Source organism: Calonectris borealis, chromosome 7 (assembly GCF_964195595.1).
Source record: "Calonectris borealis chromosome 7, bCalBor7.hap1.2, whole genome shotgun sequence".
NCBI lineage: Eukaryota > Metazoa > Chordata > Aves > Procellariiformes > Procellariidae > Calonectris > Calonectris borealis.
The window spans coordinates 25,546,058-25,567,945 of record NC_134318.1 but is presented as its reverse complement, the minus strand read 5'-3'; the positions used below and the strand labels follow the sequence as shown (position 1 = coordinate 25,567,945).

Here is a 21,888-nt window from a genome sequence, read left to right as displayed (position 1 = left end):
CTTGCTGTGGTTCAAACAGTGCCAAAACCTCCCTGAGCACTGCAATGGTAAGCTATACTTGCCATTGCTCTGCTAGGGCTGGAAGGCTTTCCGGGTTATTGCCAGTCACTGGAAGGCTCTCCTTCCATGTAACCTCCATGTTGCCCACTTCCAGACTGGCCTATGTAATGACATGCCTATGTACAGACTACTTCTGATAGCCTCTGGCTATCACCGTCAAGATACTGAAAAGCTAGAGACTGCTAGCATATCCCAATATCCCTGGTTTAAATGTCAACAAAGCTGTAGGGAGAGAGTTATCTAGAAATCACCCATCCTGAAACCAGGTTAAGATAAAACCAGATAGAAGTATTTATTGCCACATCCAAAGCAGAAATGTAGTTACACTGATTCTTAACAGAATAGAAGAGAGAAATGAAAAAAAAAAATATTATCTGCTTCTGCTAGAATCCAAAAGGCTTTTATTTCCCTCTTTCTATCCTGCTAATCACTTAGACACTTACCCGATCCACAGGTCTGTCCATCTGCGTGCCAGAAACCTCAGGTCGTTTTCACAGAAACTGTGAGTTTTCTCTTTCTTTTTGTTCAAATCCACCCTTTGAGATCCGCCAAAGGAATAGGTGCAAGCTGGCAGAGAGCGGACAGAGATGAAGCAGAAGAAAAGGAAGAGATGAGGGTAAACAGGCAACTCAGGATCTCACATTCCTCAGCCTGGGATCCTCGCTCAGGCAGGCAGTAACCCTGCGTTGTTCCTGGAGGCATATTTTTGTGATGAAATGAAAGGGAAGTCACGGTAATGAAGCAGAGATCTGAGCCCTTTTCTCCCTTCCCTCAGAATACTTTGGCCAGTTATTCTCCACCTAAGGCTTTTGGGTTTGTTTGGGTTTTTTTTAGGACCAACAACAGTTCTTCCTTTACTTATTTCGTCCACTAATTAGACCCATTTTGAATCACTTACATTCAGCCTCAACCCTTCCCTGTTTCCAGGCAGGGTATCAGCATGGTCCTTAGCCTGCAGCAGTAAATATTTTTGTGGGAGCTCATTCAACTGCATGGTCTCTACTTTGCACTTTTTCTACTAACATTATTGTCACATGCAATGAGAGTGTTTTATAAGTTTTTTGTTTACTTTTCTAAAGTTGATATGTAGTTGATAAAGATTTGTTAGTCCTCCCCCATGGTGATTACAACCTTATCACTAATTCCTGTCTCAGTCTTGTGCTCTGTTTGCTCACTGTGTCACTAATACTAATAAAATCACTTCTATGGCTGATAAAATATAAGCAGCAAAAAAATAATGGATTCTTGGGATTTTTCTTTTTAATTTTTTTGCCAAATCATATTGGATTTGAATTTTTAAACTCTAAAATTAAAATTAAAAAAAAGGTGTTGTAATGCACATTGGGGGCTATGAGAACAGGACTCTGTCTTTGCATGCTTCATAAGCTAAGTTCATATCAAGTATTTAGGAATAATCTAATCAATCTGATTTTATGTTGCTCTGAACCTACAGGTTCTCTCTCTCTCTCTCTCCCCCTCTCTCTCCCCCCTCCCCCCCCCAGCATGACTGTAAAACATTGCTGAGACTGAGCATTAGGTCCAGGGCACTCTGGAATTCTGTCCACTAAATTTAGTGGCAAGAGAAGTCCATTAAAAAAAACAGATGAAACTTGAAAGAGTCTTTCCTCCTGAATTCAGTGAGAACTGAATTGGGCTTAGGACTACTTGCAGATGAAATCGTTTGATTGAATTTTATTATAAATTATTTTCTTGAGATATGACCAGCATAGAAGCTTTCAAACCTTTCACAGAAAGTTGAAGAAATTGTCACAGGGTCTATAAGAGCAAATGGTAGAAAGAGGGAACAATTTTTCAGTGACAATGTTGGTGTGAACAGACCTTCCTCTGTCCCAGCTCCTGGTCATGCATTCACCTTCCTAATCCTGCCTGCCGTTACGCCATCTCAGCTGTTTGTGTGGCAATGCAATGAATCAGGCTGAGAAAGTGATCTGGCTGAAAAGTAACTTAATTTTTTTGCCATGTTACTTTGCAGCCCTGGCAGTTCTGTTGGTTTCACAGCACATGAAGCTGGGTGATGCAGACACATGAATAAATAGCTGGAAGCAGGAGTTGCTTACCTCAGTTTCCAAACTGCTGTTTGTGAATCCTGAACCAGGTCCTAAACAGTAGTAAATAAGAATTTATCCTTAAAAGAACAGGTCTCCCTTATCTTGGGCAAACAGAATAACAGGGAGTGGTTAGAAAGGGTAAGGTTCAATTTGCTGCTCTGTGTTTAAGCAGTGCTAAACTGGGAGACAGTCCCTCGGGAAATGCTGCAGCCAGGGACAGCAAATATGACTGAGGCAAATCACAGGCAGTGCAAAAGGGGAGAAACTTCTTAAGGCCATTTGTTAAGTATATTTACAAAGAAATGTTTGTCTATTTATAAAAAGCAACATGCAATATTTGGAACCATGGATGGATAGGAATGAGGAATGAGGAAAATGAGAAAAAAAAAAAAATGAGGCGTATATTTACTATGCAGAAGTATCACCTTCTAGTTATGTAGTGTTGCATCCTACACATATCCTGAGCTATTTTCCAGACAGCACTGAAAGCTTGTGTTGCTGAGTTATTCTATACAGCTTTTTATGCTATGCTCATCACTGCAGTGTCCCAATCCAGCTCTGCGTTAAGTAATGGCTATAAGCACAGCCATTAGATAATGGCTATGTCTGGATTGTGGGACAGCGGAACACTTCTCATTTCTCAGTTCCAGGAGTATAGCTCATTTTATCCTGACTTGATGTTAAGAGCTAATCATACATCATCCCTCCACTTCTCCATGCAATGTTTTCCAGAGAAGGAAAGCCAAGGAAAGGCTGAAAGGGACCTGTCCCCAATTTGAATGGTTGGAGTGTCTCATGGGAAGTACCTGTCATGCAATCAAGATATAGCCAGTGCAACTAATATTTGTCATGTTCTACCACAGGGAAAGAAGCACATACTACAGGCAAGGATTTTTGTTTATTTGTTTTGTATTTGAACAGAAATTTGCTCAGCTTTTGCTAGAGAAGAAACATGGAGCAGTAGGTGACAAGGTGTGTGAGGTGCTGGAACTTCTGGGGCAAAGATTGCAATCAAGCGACTCCTGCAGGATGGATTTTTTTCTGACCAGAGACAGTTCCCAAGTAGTTATTAACCATGATCTTTACTGTGAACATTTTATGTGGCCTTTACCAGCATGAAGTCTGGGAAAGCCTTGAAGATAAAGAACAAGAACTTGAATCTGAATCAATTTTCAAAGTAGCCAGTGTAGGCTGTGGAGACCTTATCTGTTGTGCCCACATGTCTGTGGGTCAAGTGTCCTTGAACATCAAGTTACTTTAAACGCTGTAGTCCATCCATGAGCTTGCGGTAAGTGGGTAAATTAGGCTTGCCATTGCTTGCCAGTATGGGCTAATAACTTAGCTTAGATAATAGAAAGTTTGCGCTGCCAAATGAGTATTTCAGAGGAATCCAAAGATTGTTCTAAAATACAGGTTGGATGATAGATTGTAGGGACTTGGGATCTTCAAAGAAAGACGAGTGAATATAGGGTTGTGAAGCCTTCAAAAAGGCTTTTATCTGCCTCCTGGCATCACTTCTGTCTTGCTTACATTCTGTGTACCTAATTGTTGTTATTCCTCAAACCCAGGTTATTCAAGCACCAAGCCTTACTGGTGGCAGTGGCATGGTCATCTCTTCAGGACAGAAACAATTGTGCAGCATCTCTGTGTTGTCTGACCATGTAGTCCAACCAGTTCCGACAGTGGCTGCATGCAGACTTTTAACAAGATGAGAGATTGAAATGGTCCTTGTGAAACACTAAAATTCAGTGGCTATCATGTATCACATCTGCTGGGTGCTAGAAAGCTTTCCAGCTTGCTGACAGGCTCTGTTTCACTAAATATCTACAATAAGCGAACACAAAACAAAACAAAAAGCAATACTGTGGCTGTCTGAGATTCTTTAAAGTCAAATCATTTTGAGCAGAGACTAAATTGCACTTCTTAATGCTGAGTGCTGAGCACCGTCCCTTAGAGACAGAAAATCCATTTGTGGTCTACTCTTTGAAAATATCCACATCTTCTCTCAAAAAACTATTTACACATTGTGGGGACATGGGCAAAAAAAAGTAAGGAAAACTCACATTGATTTTCTGAATAATTAAAATTTGCATATTCTGAAGCAAACCAAACTGATACTTTCCCAATTTAGAAGATAACTTTTTGTTGGAAGTGGAGCACAAATTATTAATTTCGATAGGAATCTAAATATGATTTGGCAATAGTTCTGCCACATCAGTTAGTAAGAGCGGATTTCAAAAATTTTTCATTCTGCAAAGTGCTCTGTGTGCCCTCTATTGGAAACATATGATGGATTGCATTTTTTTAATTTTAATTTTAATTTTAAAGCTTGTTTTATAAATGCAATGGCAGTCAATGAAGCATTTGTATCCTAAAGTATACAGAGGTAGCATTTTGAAACAGTCAACACTTTATTATAGCTTGGGTTTCACATTATTATTATCTTGAGTACTTTAATCTAGATTAAGCACTGGTTAAAATAACATAGGTACTGATTACTATTGCAATGTAATGTATTTTGCATTTCTGTTTAAAAAGCAAAATCAAAAAGCTCTTTACTGTGCCCTGCCGCTCTGGAAAAAGGCAGCCACTGTCATAAAATACATGGACATGTTGCTTTGTTCAATAGAGAAAGCTTTTGTGCTGTGCAACTCAAAAGTACAGCTCACGTGTAAGAGGGCAAAGATTGCATTAAAACCATCTTTCTGCCTCCTAAATTATGGGCTGTGTCAGGAGCTAACTCAACCCAACATTACTCCAGTCAGCTTGTATGCTGCTTGGCCTCACAGGGGTGCTTCATGGCTGCCAGTGAAGGCTACTCAAGATCAGAACAGGCAAGAGCACTGTCCCAGGGCTGCCTGGGCATTAAAGCTTCTGGTTTTACCTTCTGGATTTTGGACTGTACCTAAATGTCCCACTGGGCATTTCATCCCTGCCCGAGTTGGGAAGGGTACCCGCTCAAAGGTATTTGCCTTTGATGCTGAATGAAAAATACTGGTGTTCAGTCACGGGCACCCTCCCAGGAAGGTCCGAGGCAGCGGGCCAGGGGTGATGAATTGCCAGCCCTGTTCTCTGGTCCCAGCTGCTTTGGTGGAAGCAGCTAACTAGAACTGTGCTGGGGAGGGGTGAGCCGAGGGAGCTGATAAAAGCTAAGCCACTGAGAACCCCAAACGGGGAAAAAGCAAGAGACTCACTTATGCTAGTTCTGAAGAATAATGGAAGGAATAATATCTTGATAAAAGAAAACAATATGATGAGCTTATCAGTGTGATATCAACACAGAACTTCCCTGGAGAACGGGCTGAATTACAGAAAAGTGCCATCACCAAAGGTGACCTATTGAAAACATGCAATGCAGGATGCTCAAAAGATGGATTTTGCCTTTAAACTAAGCCTTACCCAGCAGACTAAAATAAAGGACAGAGACTCCTTTCACCATTATTGGACATTGCACATTCAAATAGTTTCTGTTAAGCCTGAACAGACTAAACATGCTTTTGATACTTAACTGTTGATTTAGTTATTCTTTCTTTAACTTGTCTAGACAGTTTCTGAAACAATGAATTATTCAGTGAATTCCAGTTCTATCATACAGCTAATCCATATCTCTGTAATAAAAAGGTCATTTATTTTCAACAGTAAATGCTGGATTCACTATCCAGATAGATTAGCAGTCTCAGTATATGATCAAGTTCACAAAACTCACATGGCACTGAAAGCATGAATATAATATATAAAGCCAAGATGATAAGTGTACACACACACAGACGTATGTGTACAAAATTGGATGGATTCTTCAGCTATACAGAGATGGATAGATAGATAATCATATTGATTTCAGATGTAATGTTACTGCCTTCAATGACATTTCCTTCCAAGACATTTAAAATCAGTCCCCAAAAGTAGCTGTAAAGGTAATCACAAAACCCAGTTTAGTCTGATTCACATACCATCAATGGTTTTTCAGACTGCAAGGAAGACAACTTATTCAGAGCATCATTTTACCAGTACCTCAATACATCTTTACACAGTGTGATCACATTCCGTTAAATGATACTACTTCATGAAGTTGGTTATAATAATGCTCCCCCATTCGGACAAGAACTCAAAAGTAAATGAACTATTTAATTAACCACTGTTGGTATTAGATTCGTTTGACAAAGTAGTAATGATTGGCACTGGATAAATGTGGCTGAAATCTACAGTTGCTGTCTTTATGAGACCACGTAACGTCAGTGAGACCTGGCATTAGTCTGCACGCAGCTTCAAGCACAGTGCGGACCCAGCGTTAACCTGCTGGAGGCTCATGCTCCCCGCAGACTGCAGCGTGACAGCGCAGGACATGAGACCTGCGGTGCCCTCCCAGGAGGCACCTTGAGTTGAAATATCATGTCCTGCTGACCACTGAGTTTTAACCTCCTTCAGTTGTCCAGCCAGCTAGCACATCAGGGACCTAGACAGAGACATGAGCTCCGAATGCAATCATAGTAAACCATTAAAGGCTTAGTTTTAAGTTCTGAGTCAGATCTCCTCTTAATCATAATATGTGCTATAAATACGTGAGCACTGAGTCTAGGATGACATAGTTTTACATGGGAGAAGTAAGACGAGGAGAAGGAAAGGAGAGGGAGAAGGAAACTGATGTTGGTTTCTTATATAGGTCTGTCTGTCCAGGCTTCCTTCTTCCTCTTCTTGGAGGAAGAGAGATTTTGAATGCAGTGACTGCATTTAAAAAACGTACAATATAGAGACATTATATACATTGCAATATGTTTTATGTATATTCTCTGGGTAAGTTTATTTTTTCACAGGTGGAATGAGCTTGCAAATTTTCTGGAGTCACAGGAGACCGCTTTATCCAGTCCATCAGTATTTTTTACATTATTTTGCTCAGACACTTCCTATTATATCCCGAGTGAGGTTAATTCAAGAAATAGCTACAGGCCTTAAAATCAAAGTTTACAGCATTTTCAACGCACTGCACACACTGATTTTCACACAGCGTTGTGTTTTCCCCCGTGTCTCTCTTTCCTCCCTCTCCGATAAGCTTGCACTTCACTCCACCATGCCCAATATAGGAATAAGAGCAGGGCAATGTTTCTATTCCTGTCTTTGCCACTGACTCACTGTATAGTTTCTTAAGCATTTGCATCTTGCACTTGGATCCTCTGGTATCTAAGAAGATGAAGGTGTCTGTTAATGTTTTCTTTAGGATAAGAGCATTCATAACGTCTCCCTCTACGTGGATTCTCTTGTGTTTAATGAGGGTTGAGGCCTCACTGCAACCTTCCTGTTGGTGAGGGTATTAGTAGGGGCTCTGACTTCTACCCAGATGCTTACTTTAATTACAAGTGTAGGAAATTAATTTTTCGAGACATCTACCTCTCAGTCAAATCTGACTTCAGCCAACAGCCTCAACATTTTGAGGTAGGGCAGTTGCATAAAAACATATGCACACAAGACAGCATGATCACATACATTTCCCTTTATAATGCATGCTAAAAAGGAGCTAGTGATATTTGTAGAGCATAATGAGATCCTGGGAACTGGAGATACACAGAGACACTGAAAACAGTTGTTTTTATAAGGATAATGCTAGCTACCTTCCGCTATAGAGCCCTGTAGCACTACTATCTGCTGAATATGCAAAAGCATTGCTCTTTCCTTTTCAGTGCTATATTGCCTTAATTCCATCTACTGTCCCATTTACAATTCTTCACAAATACATTCTGTTCTTCAGGGTCATCGTATTGATTGTTAAATAAGAGTAAATGTATTAAGTCAAATTAGCAAGTGTGTAGATAATTCTTACAAACTAAGATTTAGTCCTTAGTACTGGAATGAAAATCAGAGACCTACTGTGGTTTGCAGATGTTGGCAAAATCCATGTATGTGGAACTACAGATGGTTCCAAATAAGACAAGGTGTGGAGCTGGTGCTTATCTTACAGCCTGTGTTATTTTGACAGCTGCTACTGTTTTAACAAAGTATATATTTTATCAGAGAAGATTCTAGCTAAATTGTTTGAACTATGAGTTAGTCTTATAGACAAACACATTAACAAGAAATGTATTCCAATTTTCAGTGTCACAGCAGGAATAACACAGTGGGCTGCATTATGAAGACTGTGGTCTCCAAGGCACAAAGCAACTAGGATCTTAAAAAACACAACCAAATGTTAACAATCTGTTATGAACTGGTACAATCCAGCTAGTTTATCTTAAATATGCTGATTTTTACAGGCTAAGCTGCCAGCTTTGCTGTTCAAAATTTGTTTAAAAAATTTCCAGTCTCTGTGCTAATTACCAAGAATATCATAACAGTACAATGGAAATCGGTTACTTACTGGCTTGAAAATTATTTGTATTGGTATTAGCGGATGAAGAAGTTTTAATTAGGAGGCAAAAAGAAAATATAAAATACCTCATCTAAAAATAAATACCTGTTTGCCATGTTAATTAATTACAGGAGTTGATATTTTCTATTCACATCCCAATCTCTTTTTTCTCATGACAGGATTACTGCATAAATTCTTCCAAAATAAAGGATTATACCCTATTTGCATTAGGATACTTTATTTAAAGTAAATATATGCAAGACATTTATATGAGAACATGTATATTATTATAACAGCAAATGGAAGACTGTTGAAATACATCAGAAAACACCTTCGGCTGAAAAATAAAGAGGCAGGTTTTGGGTGCTTGTGTCTGAGGAAATGCACGAACAACCGTCTGTTAAAATGCAACAAATCCAAAGTAGAGATGCCTTAGGTTTCTATGCTTTTGGTTTCTTTACATAGGATATCAATTCAAAACAAAAAATAAATAGCAAAATACTGTGGCGGTGAAAACACAGCTTCTAATACCCAGATTTGATAGCATTCTTAATGTAAACAGACGCGAAGTGCTATCCTGCTCTTTAAGAAACCTGAAATTGGATTGTGGTCTCCAGAAGAAGGAGATACTTGGAAAGCGCCAGATCCTCGTCCCTGACGCTTACGCAAGTACAAACTGAAAACTGACGGAGGACTCTTCCCAGGGCGATGCTGCGGGGAAATCTCCCTCCGTGCAGTTACGAAGGTCGCCGAATCCTGGGGCTTCCCACGCCATCCCCCGCCCGGCCGCAAGCTCCGTCTGAACGCGGGCTCGCCGCTCCGCTCCCCGCAGCTGCGCGGGGAGCTGCAGCCCGGCGGCGTGCGGCACGCCCGGGCCACGGAAAGTTGCTGCTCGTCCGTCCCGGCGCTCCGGGCAGAAAGCCGCGGGTCTCCCCCAGCACGACGCAGCTCCACCGCCGAGGGGCTGCCACCGCCCGCTCCGCACCCGCGCCGCAGCGGGACGGACCTTCCTCGGAAGGCGCCGCGGCGAGGCGAACGGCGGGCAGCCCCAAGCAACCGGCGCGGTGAGTAGCCCCAAGGCAGCCCCCCCCGCTGCCCGCCGCCGCCGCGGGGGAAACTGAGGCAGACGGCGGGGGCGGCGGACAGAGATGCTCCCGCGGGCGGCCGCCCTCCCAGCCCCGCACGGCGCCGGCTGCCAGGGCTCCCGCCGCCCCCTCGGGGAGTGTCCCGCCGGCAGGAGCGGCCGGAGGGGCCCGGGGAAGCGGGGCCGGCCCCTCCTCGGGGCAGCGACGCCAGCGCTGCCCCGCAGGTGGAGCCGCGGCGGCCGGGGGAGCGCCCCTGATGGGGAGCGCGGCGGCGGGGGGCGGCCCGCGGGCGCTGCGGGCCCTCATCGGGTGCCTGCTGGGCACCCTGGTGCTGAGCACGCTGGTGGGCAACGCACTGGTGTGCCTGGCCGTCCTGCGCTTCCGCCATCTGCGCGCCAAGGTCACCAACTGGTTCGTGCTGTCGCTGGCCGTCTCGGACCTCTGCGTGGCCCTCCTGGTGATGCCCTGGAAGGCGGTCACTGAGGTGGCCGGTGGCTCCTGGCTCTTCGGCAACCGCTTTTGTGACACCTGGGTGGCCTTCGACATCATGTGCTCCACCGCCTCCATCCTCCACCTCTGCATCATCAGCCTGGACCGGTACTGGGCCATCGCCAGCCCCTTTCGCTATGAGCGCAGGATGACACAGCGCCTTGCCTGCGCCATGATAGCCATGGCCTGGGCCCTCTCCATCCTCATCTCCTTTGTCCCAGTGCAGCTACACTGGCATAAAGCCAAGGACGTGAGATATCCAGGCTCCTGGCTGCCTGGGACACCCCGCTGTGATGTCAGCCTGAACCGCACTTACGCCATCACCTCCTCCCTTATCAGCTTCTACATCCCCGTGGCCATCATGATCATCACCTATACCAGGATCTACCGAATCGCCCAGGCCCAGATCCGCCGCATCTCCACTCTTGAGCGAGCAGGGGGCCAGTGGCCAGCTCATGACAAGGAGCCCACCTCCTCTTTGCGGAGTTCCCTGCGCAAGGAGACCAAGGTGCTGCAGACCCTCTCTATCATAATGGGAGTCTTCGTTTGCTGCTGGCTGCCCTTCTTCCTGCTCAACTGTCTGCTGCCTTTCTGCCAGCCTGAGCTGGAGAGTGACCATGAAGGACAGTCACCCTGCGTTGGCCAAACCACCTTCAACATCTTTGTGTGGTTTGGCTGGGCCAATTCCTCACTGAACCCAGTGATCTATGCTTTCAACGCAGACTTCAGGCGGGCTTTCAGCAACCTGCTGGGCTGCCGGTGCTTCTGCTGTGGCACACGCAGATCCACTGTGGAGAGGGTCAACTTCAGCAATGAGCTGGTTTCCTATCACCATGACACCACCTGCCAGAAGGAAGGAGCTGCCTCATCGTCAGTACCCCGCCCTGCCGTCACTGCCTGGGTGCAGCCCGTACCCCATGCCATAAGCCTTCACGGAGAGGATAGCAGTGAGGAGGTGTCTATGGAGAAGAGGCCTGTGACTTCTCAGACACAGGCTGCCCCTGGCACCAGCCCCAAGAGTCATCAGGTGCCAGCCATTTTGCAATTTGATTGCGAGGCAGAGCTATCCCTGGAAACTATTACCCCCTGTACGGGGCTTGGTCGGTGTGAGGGACCCCATCACCCTGTTCCAGAGGGATAAGTGATTGTGCATTTCTCACACACAGCCATCCCATGGGGAGACTTCACTCTGCCTGCACGTGAGATACGCCTGTCCCTCAGCAAACAAAGTCCCATCCCAGAGGGATGGGAACCTGCTGCTCTTACCCCAGAGGGGTGACAGGTGCTTGAAGTCCACCAGCATATAGCAACCTCTTCCCATGGCCACCTTCCTCCCTTACTCTCTTTCACAGTCAGTAGGCATTTCCCATGCATTTCTTCACCCCCACGCTTCAATCAAATGTGTGATATTTATTAAGAATAGTGAGTTAATTAGATAAAAATAAAAACAACTCATAGTTTGAGACTCTGTAATATAATTTTACATAGATAAGTTAATCTTAGATTTAGCGTCACTGCTAAAACCCATTTTTCCCCCCTCTCACAGTTTCACATCTTACATGTGCATAGTTCTGGTCTTAAAGGTTTGTGTTTGGTTTTACTTCTGTGTTTATTTCGAAGCTGCCTGTGTGGATTTACACATCTGAATCTGTGTTTAGGCTCTTAAATAAAAATTGCTCTATTAAAACATCACTATTTTATGTTGAGTCAAAAGACTGCTCAAAACCCTGGATAATTAAGTTGCTTTTATGGAAGACCCCAAACACAGTTTCAGGTGCCAAACTTGGGTATCCAGGCTTAATGATACTGAGCTAGGATCTTCCTCATCCTCAAACATTAGAAAACATAATATTGTATTAGGCTGAAGTTACAGCAGGATGGTGTTTGAGAACTAATACTATAAGTCTGTGCGATTTAAGCTGCTATCAGCTGCAATTCTTCTTTCTCCTACTAGTTCAAGCAGCCAATCCTTCCAGAAAGGACCAAGCTGGCCCGCAAAACAAAAAGTGACCAGGTCATCTCTCTGAACCCATTTCACTACTTGTGGACATGAACAGCAGCAAAAGGCAGAGCAAATGGGTGTTGGATGGCTTGCAGGAGAGAAAATACTGGGGGAACTCGACAATCATTTCTGTATGTGTAAAAGGGTCCAGCAGACATTAAGGGAATACAGCAGCACCTCACTGTCCTCCACTTCTCTGTCCACCACTTAGGAGTTCTGCTGCTGACCATTTAATACTGTGCTCCATTGACCACCATCATTACCCCATTTTTCTGTCCTTTGCCTATGATTGAGTTGATTGACCTTGATTCATCTAAGGAAGATGATGAAGATGCAACTGTGCAGAAAGAGACATCAAGAATGCTTACACTGCAAGAGTTTTCTTGGGCATTCAGTCTTATAGATGGCACAGCTGATATCTGTCAGAACAGTGATCCATGCTGAAAAGCCAGCTCCTGGAAAGCCAGACTCTCCTCCCAGTGATCCTGCTCCTGCTCCCTATGAATTTAAACCGTGTGTAGTTCTTAAGTCCCTGTACGCGTTTCTCCCCGTCACATTAATTCTTATGGGAAAAATTGCTTTTGATATCCTGCTTTTTTCAGGAATGTGTCCTTGATGGATAGTTGGGTGTGACTGTAATGTCCTGTCATGGGCAAGACAAGCAGGACAAGAGGTAATGGGCTCAACTGGAAGAAAGACCAAGGCAAGACTTTGGAAAAACTTCCTAAGAGTAAGGATAATTAAGCACTGGAGTAGATTGCCTAGGGAGGTTATGACATCTCTCTCAGTAAAAGTCTTTAAGATGACATTGCTAAACACCTGTCAGAAATGACATTGGCATTGTTAATCCTGTCTTGGGGCAGAGACATAGTGTAATGGTCTCTCGAGATGTTTTCTAGTCCCGCTTCACTGTGACAGCATGACTCCTTAAGCACTGAGCTTAACGTGTTTGATTTTTTTTTTTTTTTGCATGCAATGATCCTTAGCTATTTTCTTGAAGGCAAAAAAGCATACAGATAAGAACTTTCAGACCCCATTGGTACATTTCCCTTTTTCTCTTAGTGATTACCCATTTTTCTTAGCATTTAACAACTATTGTTCAGTGCCTCATCTGGAGACCAGCCCTGAAATAAACCTAGTATTTCCTTAAAAGAGATACAAGATCTGCGTGTTTTGTTTTGATTCCCTTTGATTATTTTCTAGGTGATCATACGTGAACTATACATGGATTCAGATGGGTCAATCAATTTGTGAGAGGATTTTCCTAGCTAGATTTCTTACTTCTTACACAAACCAGAAACACGTATCCTAAGAGTGTTAGCATCTTTTATCTCCTCCAGAAAAACAAAATTATATCTTAAAGTTGTAAGAGACTCATCTCACCCCCTCCACACTAAAACCCATCCTGGGGATATACTGACACACCTGATAAGACGCTGTCCTGAAGTGACTCCTCGCTGCCTGCTACACTTGTTTCTGTTGCGAGAGCTCCAGCCGGCTCCATCCCTCAGAGAGTTAACTCTCCCTGCCCACACACATCTTCCTTCTCGTGGGCAGGCAGCCTTCTGGCAGTCAAGGCTACACATGAAATTATTATGCACAGGAGCTTTTTTTTTTTTAAAGTGTATGTACAGTCTCATTATTGGTGATAAAAGCTGTTAATTAGTGGAAGGGAAAGATTTACCTTCTCACAAGGTTTGCCCTGCCTATGGGAGCTGTCCTGCCCAGGAAGTAGTCTGGACTTACTGCACAGAGTCATGAAAACTTAGTGTATGACAGAGCAGGTGGCAGAAATTAAGCAATGAATATATTTGAATAATATTTTCTCTTAAGAATAATCAGAAATGCATGGTAGCTTTGATTTATTAAACTATATTTGTGTTAAGAATGGAAAAAGCTATTTGTATCGGTGCTTGTGGCTATAGTTTAAATAAGGTCCATTAATAGGTCAGATTGTACCTGAAAATAAATGGATATTTACCTGAAGAAAAAAAACCTGGTCTTTACTGAAGCTTTTTAAAAGGACAATTTAAAATTGCTCTTTGTAAGTGATGCTGGAAATAATTGTTTGTACCTAGTTGATAATGGTCATTACTGATATGCAGATGATAAATGTTACAATAGTTTACAGCTATAAGATCCACTGTAGTAAGTGCAGTGTAATGTTCAAGGCTGCAATAAATTTCAGAGATTTTGTATTACAAACTGTTTATACTCATTTTAAGTGGCATATTACTGAAGGTACTTCATATGAAAGCTACACCACATAGCCCTTCAGACTACATCTTCTGCTGTTGCTGATTTAATAACACATAAATATTGATACTGTATGTATTTTTATTTTCCTAGACTGAGAAGGCTCCCGAATTGTAAGTATACTACAGACCACGCAGTTCTGTGAACAGTAAATGAGCAAGACTTATTTTCCCAAGAATTTTTTGTAGTGATTAACTGTGATTTCTAATTGACATTTTTCTCACGACAGGGCAAATTGCTGTATTAGATGACACAAGATTCAATTAGTATTGTTAGGTTCAAGTCTGATGAGAGATATTAAAATTATTACAAAAAGCCAAAGGTTTACTTCAGCAGAAATTAAAAGAGAAAATTATTTCCTGTTTACACCATTGCAGCCACTCAAAAGAAACACCTTCCAAAGCAAAAACTTGGCAGCACTTTGTTATCCATTTCTGGATCAGAACTTTCTTGGCTTGGCAGGACAAAATGAATGACAAATGGTGAAGGCATTATTTTAGGGAGATCTATGGCTATTCCTCAAATACTTTTTATAACTCAGATAATCAAATCTACATACTTCTTTATGGATTCACCACAATATATGTAACGTATTTCACTGACTAAAAGCAGTTCACTTCCATGCCTGTTAGTTCCACATTTACAATACCATTAACATCACAGTGACCTAAACAATAGCTTTTAAATAGCCTTGGTGTCAAACCAGTCCAACCTCACAGATACCTTATCTAAACACTCTTATTAGCCAATGTCTAAACATCCGAATCAAAACATGTTCCAGTTCAGCAAAGTACAAGTGGTAGGGCTCTACGATGTATCATGCCAAACGCCTTCTCTGTTCAGATAATTTCCACTCCCTTTCCTTCTGCCAGTCTACAAAGTTCTCAGCCAGCTACAGGTCCTATTTCTTTATTACACAATTGAAATGAATACAAACTTCTTGTGGTCAGTTAAAAGCTTATGTAGCTGAGCTGCCACAGCAGACCTTCTCACTATTACATCGCACATGAGAAATAGGGATAAAGTCCCTGTAGCCTTCTTGGGTGGCTGTAGAGATGCTTATGCAGCTGAGAGCTTTTCCCTGCTGTCAAATTTCTCTGAAATTGTTCATCGGGTTTAAAAGTTAAGCATGGGGGTAAACGGAGACAGATATGTGCGTGCATGTGTGCATGCCTTCTTAGACAACTGGGCTAGAAAGTAAACAGTGTTCTTCAAGGAAGAGGAGACTTAAACCTCAAGGCAAGGCTTTCTGGAGCTGGAGATACAGCAGAGTAAGGAGAAGAACTCCTGCCTGGTGAAAGACCAAGGCTGGTCCCACACCCCTGTGTGGCAAAGGTGCCAGGTGACATTTCAGTAACCAGCCATCAGGGTGTTGTTTCTAAAAACAAATGTAGTGTCACCAGTCACATGCAGCACCTCTGTAGCAGCAGGCAGCAGTAGGACAGCAAATATGTACTTGAACACCACGCTGATGCAAAGTTTCATCTTCTTTCCTAAGCAATATTTTAAAAAGATTAACTACAACACATGCATCCTTGGAATTATGCTTACATTTTTGTGTTCTGTTGTTTATTGCTTATCTGTTTGCCTCTCATCTTATTTATGAAGGGCTTTATTTTGCATTACACACAAACTTTCAGAGATCTCCGTTGACTTGAAGAAGCTTGATACAGCTACAGCGCTGCCTCTACATGTATCAGTTCAAGGAATGAGAAGGGACTGAAAAAGCATGTGTCACCTGGCAGGAGAAAACATAAAGCCTTGGGACAATTCTGCAATTCAAACCATAATAACAGAAAAATACATTCTCAAAGAAACTCCCCATTAGCAAAATCCTAATAAGCAAAACCTAAAAAGACTAAATTTCCTCCCAATCTCCTCCTCCCCTCGGACTGGAAGTCTACCCATGCATCCAACCTGCAGGGAAAACCTTCCACCTTCCCCATCTTTCTCCTTCACAAATGCACACAGACGTGGATATTGCAGAGGAATATTAGCCCTTATATATTGCAAAGTATATTTCCAAGGCATCAGAGGAAAATCTTTTTCCAAAGTTAGTCTTCCCTCCCCCTCCCTTTATTTCTTCCTAAATTGTTGTAATTTGTTTTGCTGAGTTGAATACACACTAAATAACGTTGTGTCCTCAGAAACTCCATCCAAATATACGTACAAATGGAAAACGAATTAAATAGTTCTGATTTAGCAACTATTACATATAGTTGCTATGATAAAGGTAAAAAAAACCCAAACAAACCAAAACCAACTCAAAAACCTCATCCACAAATTTAAACTTAGGTGTAACTTTAACAAATGCTGAATTCAGTGGAAATATCAATGTAAAGAAAAACAAGATCATACCTCAACTGTATATATTTTTTCTTATTCCTCTGATACTAAGCTGATGCCTTAACATTTCAGTTAAACTTTAATTTCAGTGAGAAACAGCTGACCTAGGTAGCAAAAAGAGAAATCTGTTATACAACTTGGTTGTCAGAAGCATCTGTTGTTTTGCTTTTGCCAAAATCATGCCTCTTGTGTTGGATTTCAGATGATGCACCTACGCACACCATATTAAGTATATTTCAATCAGTTGAGTATTTCTCAGTAAAAATTCTTTTGTAAAAAATTCTCTATTCTTCATAACTGTTTTTTTTTTTCTCGCCTGGGAGGTTGAAGTGGCTTTCTGGATGTTAATCACTATCAGTCCAGTCCCCCTGGACTCTGATGTACTTGAGTGGTTTCATCACCATAGTTACAGACTCCCACCACATAACTCAACTTTATTTATCTCATTGTTATAATTTAACGCACTTTCCTGAATCCTCTCGCCTTTCCTACTGCAAAGGGACATACAGCAGGATGCAGCCCCTGGGCACGGGCTACTCCTCACGTTTCTAGTTCTCTTAAGAACCAATTTGCGCTTACACCGAAGAAAGGCACAAAGATGTTGAACAAAGAAATGATTTTTTCTAGCATATTTGGCTTGAAAAAAAACTTATGGTAATCCTGATCTGGGCTTGTTATCTCTCCCCAATCCCTACCTGTCTCTAACCACTCAAGACATTCTAGAAAACGCAGAAACCTGCATTTCACATTTTTCTAAGTTAACTAGCTACCTGATAGGAAAACTGCCTATCAGTGGAACTACTGACAGCAATAAATGAAGTGTGGACACGTGTGCAGGATCTTTACATGTGCATAGCATAAAATGAATGAAGATGCTAGGGAAAATACACGTTTATCTTCATCAACCAGAGGAGCAGAATTTCATCTTGAGCCAGTTTTATTTTAGTTTAGGTAGTGAGAAGACATTTCCATTTGTAAAATTTGCAGAAACCGTTGCTAGGTTCCCCTTTTTCTTCAAAGATCATTTTCATACAGTTTTCTGCAGTTCAACATTTTAATATATTTTTAACTAATTAAATTAATCTTTGTGCCCACTCTCAGTGAGAACATATTTTACTCTTTTCATATTTAAATCTGAACTGGCTGAATGGATTTATACACACTATTACATGGGCTCAAATCTTGTGATGACTTCTGCATGAAAGATAACTAACTACATGTGAGCAAGTTGTCTGAACCTCTATTACAATCAATGGAGATCTGGGCCAAACAGCCATACATGTCTAAAGTGATTTATCGGACTAGGTGAAGATACTTACTTTAGGATGAGAGGAAAAACTCCCTAGACTCTGACTCGCTGAAGGGGAAAAAAAAGCCAGTGATGCGGGATAGCGACAGACGGGATAACACGATCAAGTGTGCAAACTCGTTGCAATATTTTGCTGTTGGTAACAAAGCTGAATCAGTTAGAGATCATACTAAAAACCTGACGAGAGGTAATGATCTTTACCATGTAGACAGGGCAGGATTTGCTCTTTTGTTTGATGGTCAGTCTGAAAAGTCTTTCTAACCTTACCATTTAGATTTCAGGGCCTAAACAGATATAAACCATCAAAGTAATAAGAACCATCAATTTTCCAAAGTAGTTTAAATAAATGAATGCATAAAATAACACAGAGCACAGAGTATTTACTAATGCCTAAATCAGTAATATAGTCATCAGAGGCAACATCATGGCAAATGTTCTTGGTGCGCATTTGTTAAGAGGGAGGGAAATATATAACAGAGCTGAGTTTCAAGACAGCAAACTGGTAATTAGACATTTTTGCTATAGTCCAAAACATAAGAGATGACTATTAGTGCTGCCAAACTACATTGTGACAATAAATTAATTGATAGTGGTAATTAATAACCGTAATTTCCACTCTGAGCATGCTTATCCTGTAGTACCGGTGCTTCCAAGCCATGAATTACAGTAGCACCAGACTGATACTTCCTTGGTGTGCTGCCAGCCTTCAGTCTAAAGCTCTTCAAGAGCTCAAAAGGAAACGCCAGCACCATCGTAACCCAGAAAGCCCTCTGCTACAGTCACTCCCGCTATTAGGCCTTTCACACCCACAGCAACGGTCAAAGGAATTCCTCTGCTCTGCTGGGTGGACCTCCAAAAAAAGGAAAGACTTTGCCCCTATTCTCAAAAGCCTGTCCCTTTCCCAGGCCGCGGGCACCTGGGGAGGGTGGCTGTCCCGCATGAACAGGACCTCCTGGAGGCGCTCCGCCCGTGGCCTTTCCTGTGGCTCCATTCCTTCTGGTCCTGCCTACTCCTGCTGCGGCAGCCATGCAGCTAACAGCGTGGTGCAGGGCACCGGCGCGCTGGGCCTGCGACTGCGCCTTCTTTTGCTGTGTGACAGACTGTGCCGTCCCGCGTCTTCTTCACAGCGTTCGTGAAAGAGCTTGGAAGAGGAGAATCCTTTACAAACCAAATGGTTAGATAAGTGACATCAACACCAAAAGCCACATTTGCTGTTACATTTATGCTGACGTTCCTCCAGTGTGATGTTCTCCTTTCAAACAGTTCTTAAAAGATAATAGTGACTACTTCTGCTTTTGTTTCCTTTCCCACTTTCCATTTCCAGCTGCATATTGTAAGACCCCCAGTTTTGTCTTAACACTTTAGCACTGACCTCAGGTGTTCACCACAGGGCCAGTCCGGCCACCTAGGCTGCTTTTTAACCCAGCCTAACAGCATTTTACTCATAGGAAGACTCTTCTCGAAACCAAAAGCAATTTTTATTGATGGAGCTGCAATAAAAGTTCTGCACCACTGATGCATTTCAAGAACTGTTTAAGGCTAGATTTAAATAGGTATTAAGATAGCAGCCTAAATGACTTCATAAAATGTGTGTTTACAAGGCATAAGAAAGCGTAACATATATAGAGCAACAATTACTGGGAACAATAGGGTGTTTTTGGGACACAGCTTTGGGACACAGCTTACTGCAGGCTTCTTTCAAACAAGGGCTAGATTTTCACTGTACCACTGGCAACTTGTGCTACTGAAGGAGCATAAAGTAGCTTTAAAGATGTTTGTAGAGGAAGCCATTTCCTTGAAGAGGGGTAAAAAGTTGCTGTGATGATCCTCAGAGACACATCTGGGGCTAGTCCAGGGAGAAGGGAATAGAGATAAAGTGTAATGCCTTTTGTGCTGCGCTGATATCTGACAATTCAAATAAACTGATTTTATTTGAAGCTGAGGTCACTGCGCTTACTACTACCATCACTTTTGCTTCCAGATAATGCACAAGAGCTGCTTATCTGAATATGCATTACCTTTTTTTTTTAATAGAAAAACATTTTATTTTGCTTCTGAATAATCCCCTTTGTGAATTTAAGCCTAACTTTCAGAGACAAGCAAGCTGGACAGGCAAAAAATTTGAATTGTAAATATCTTCTTGAGCTTCAGTTGTTGTTTAGTATGTCTTACTTTATAAAGCTGAAATGTGTAATTTTGGGGTGCCACAAGCGGAGTTCAAACAATGCCTCAAGTCATATGCTTCCAAACACATTTTTTTCTCCCTAGGTGTTGCAACAACATGCCTGCTCCCCTGCAGTCCAGTCAAAAGAGTCATTCCTGGGAAATACACTGAAGGAAGATGAAGGAAATCTATATACAATAAAAAAAAGAAGTAACCTTGAAGGCAGAACAGCCATACAGCGGAAAAACTTCATGTAGTTTAATACCACTGAGTATTGACACTAATATTTCTGTATTACTTAGAAAAAATCATACATTTTCCTTCAGGAAATGCTCATCGCCTGTCTCTTAGCCTCAGCTATAGTGTGTTTTCAATGAAACAGCCGGTTTTCCTCATTAACATTATATTCTGACTTAGGCTATAAGGTTTTAGAGGCAGAAGACCCATCACTCTTGGCAAGGGTATCGTGTGGTAAGAAAGGAGAAAAGCTCTTCGTGGCATATTGCTCCAGGAACAGAGACTTCTATAACTTCAGTCTACTGATACATGTCACAATGGAAAATACAAAGAATTTCAGCACCCCCAAGGGGTTAACCTGAAAGAACTGGATGTACTGAGCAGAATGGGTCATTGCGATTTTGATAGCCTTTAGGCTAAGCATCTAACATCATGCAACCTTGTATCCACAAAACAGATTTTTCCTAGATTTCAATCTGCCTGCATGCAATCCCACTGCTCTATATTGCCTGCTACCATGCATCCTGCAAACACTACAAGCAGTTCCTTCCCTGCCTGATACTGTGGTATTTGCTGTGATTCTGTTACCACCTGACCTGGTAATTATAAAGGTCTCATCACTATGCTCTCCTAATAATTTTCCATTTCTGATGGAGCCTTTTAGGCCCAGAGAGACCAGGATGCAGAAAGGGGAAAGCAACTATAATCTGCTAACAGAAGAAAAGACACACACCTCCCCACGTTGGATGTAGAGAGATCGCACAGAAGGGCGAAGTGCATGCACAGGGTGCTTTGGCCAGCGATGGAACTAACACTCTGGACACCTCTTGTCTTCTGTCTCTAACAAGCAGCTTTCTTCTGGATCTACTCAGTCCACAATGGGAAGACGTCTTTCAGAAACATCAGGTCTTAAGAAAGATTAAAATGTAGATACCAAAGAATGATCCTTTCCAGGCTTAACAAGTCCCAGGTCCTGCTTGGAAGCTCGGTGGTCACCCAGCGATGCAGTCCACCACATAGCCGAGGGGGTGGTGGGCTGCAGCACAAGGACAGCAGCAGAGTGTCAGGGCAGAACTTTGTTTATGTGGTTTTCCCCTTTGGACCTCACCAAAATACAGTCAGAGCCAGCCCACATCTCCAGTAGGATAGACTTGTCTGGCTGTCTGTCAGGATGCCTGGGTTTTTGACATTCCTGATTTAGGGATGGGAACACATTCTACCTGCATTTCAGTTTTGCTGTATGTACCATAAACATAATACCCATTTCCTTCCTTGCAGAGCAAAGGGGATGAATTAACTAGTTTCTCCACAACTCTGAAGCACTAGCGCAGGATAAAAAAGGTTTCTAGGTTTTGTGATTCATTTTTCTTTCTAAATTGAGGGGAAAAAACCTCTTAGAATTATTTTTATCATGCTTAAGAAATAAGAGAAGGAACTTCAGTTTATCAGTTGTCCAATTCTGTCCTACTTTGCTAATCCCTTGGTACACATTGAGAGTAGCAAGGCAATGGGGAAAGTAATTATATTCTTTGGA

At 42.4% G+C, this 21,888-nt stretch overlaps 1 protein-coding gene across 1 annotated transcript; it reads left to right on the top strand.

Annotated features, from left to right (window-relative positions):
• Nucleotides 1-9,807: 9,807 nt before the first annotated feature.
• LOC142084608 (D(1)-like dopamine receptor) lies at nt 9,808-11,181 on the top strand. Its single transcript, XM_075155453.1, has one exon. It carries the CDS (start codon nt 9,808-9,810, stop codon nt 11,179-11,181), a length of 1,374 nt encoding a protein of 457 aa, XP_075011554.1.
• Nucleotides 11,182-21,888: the final 10,707 nt, after the last annotated feature.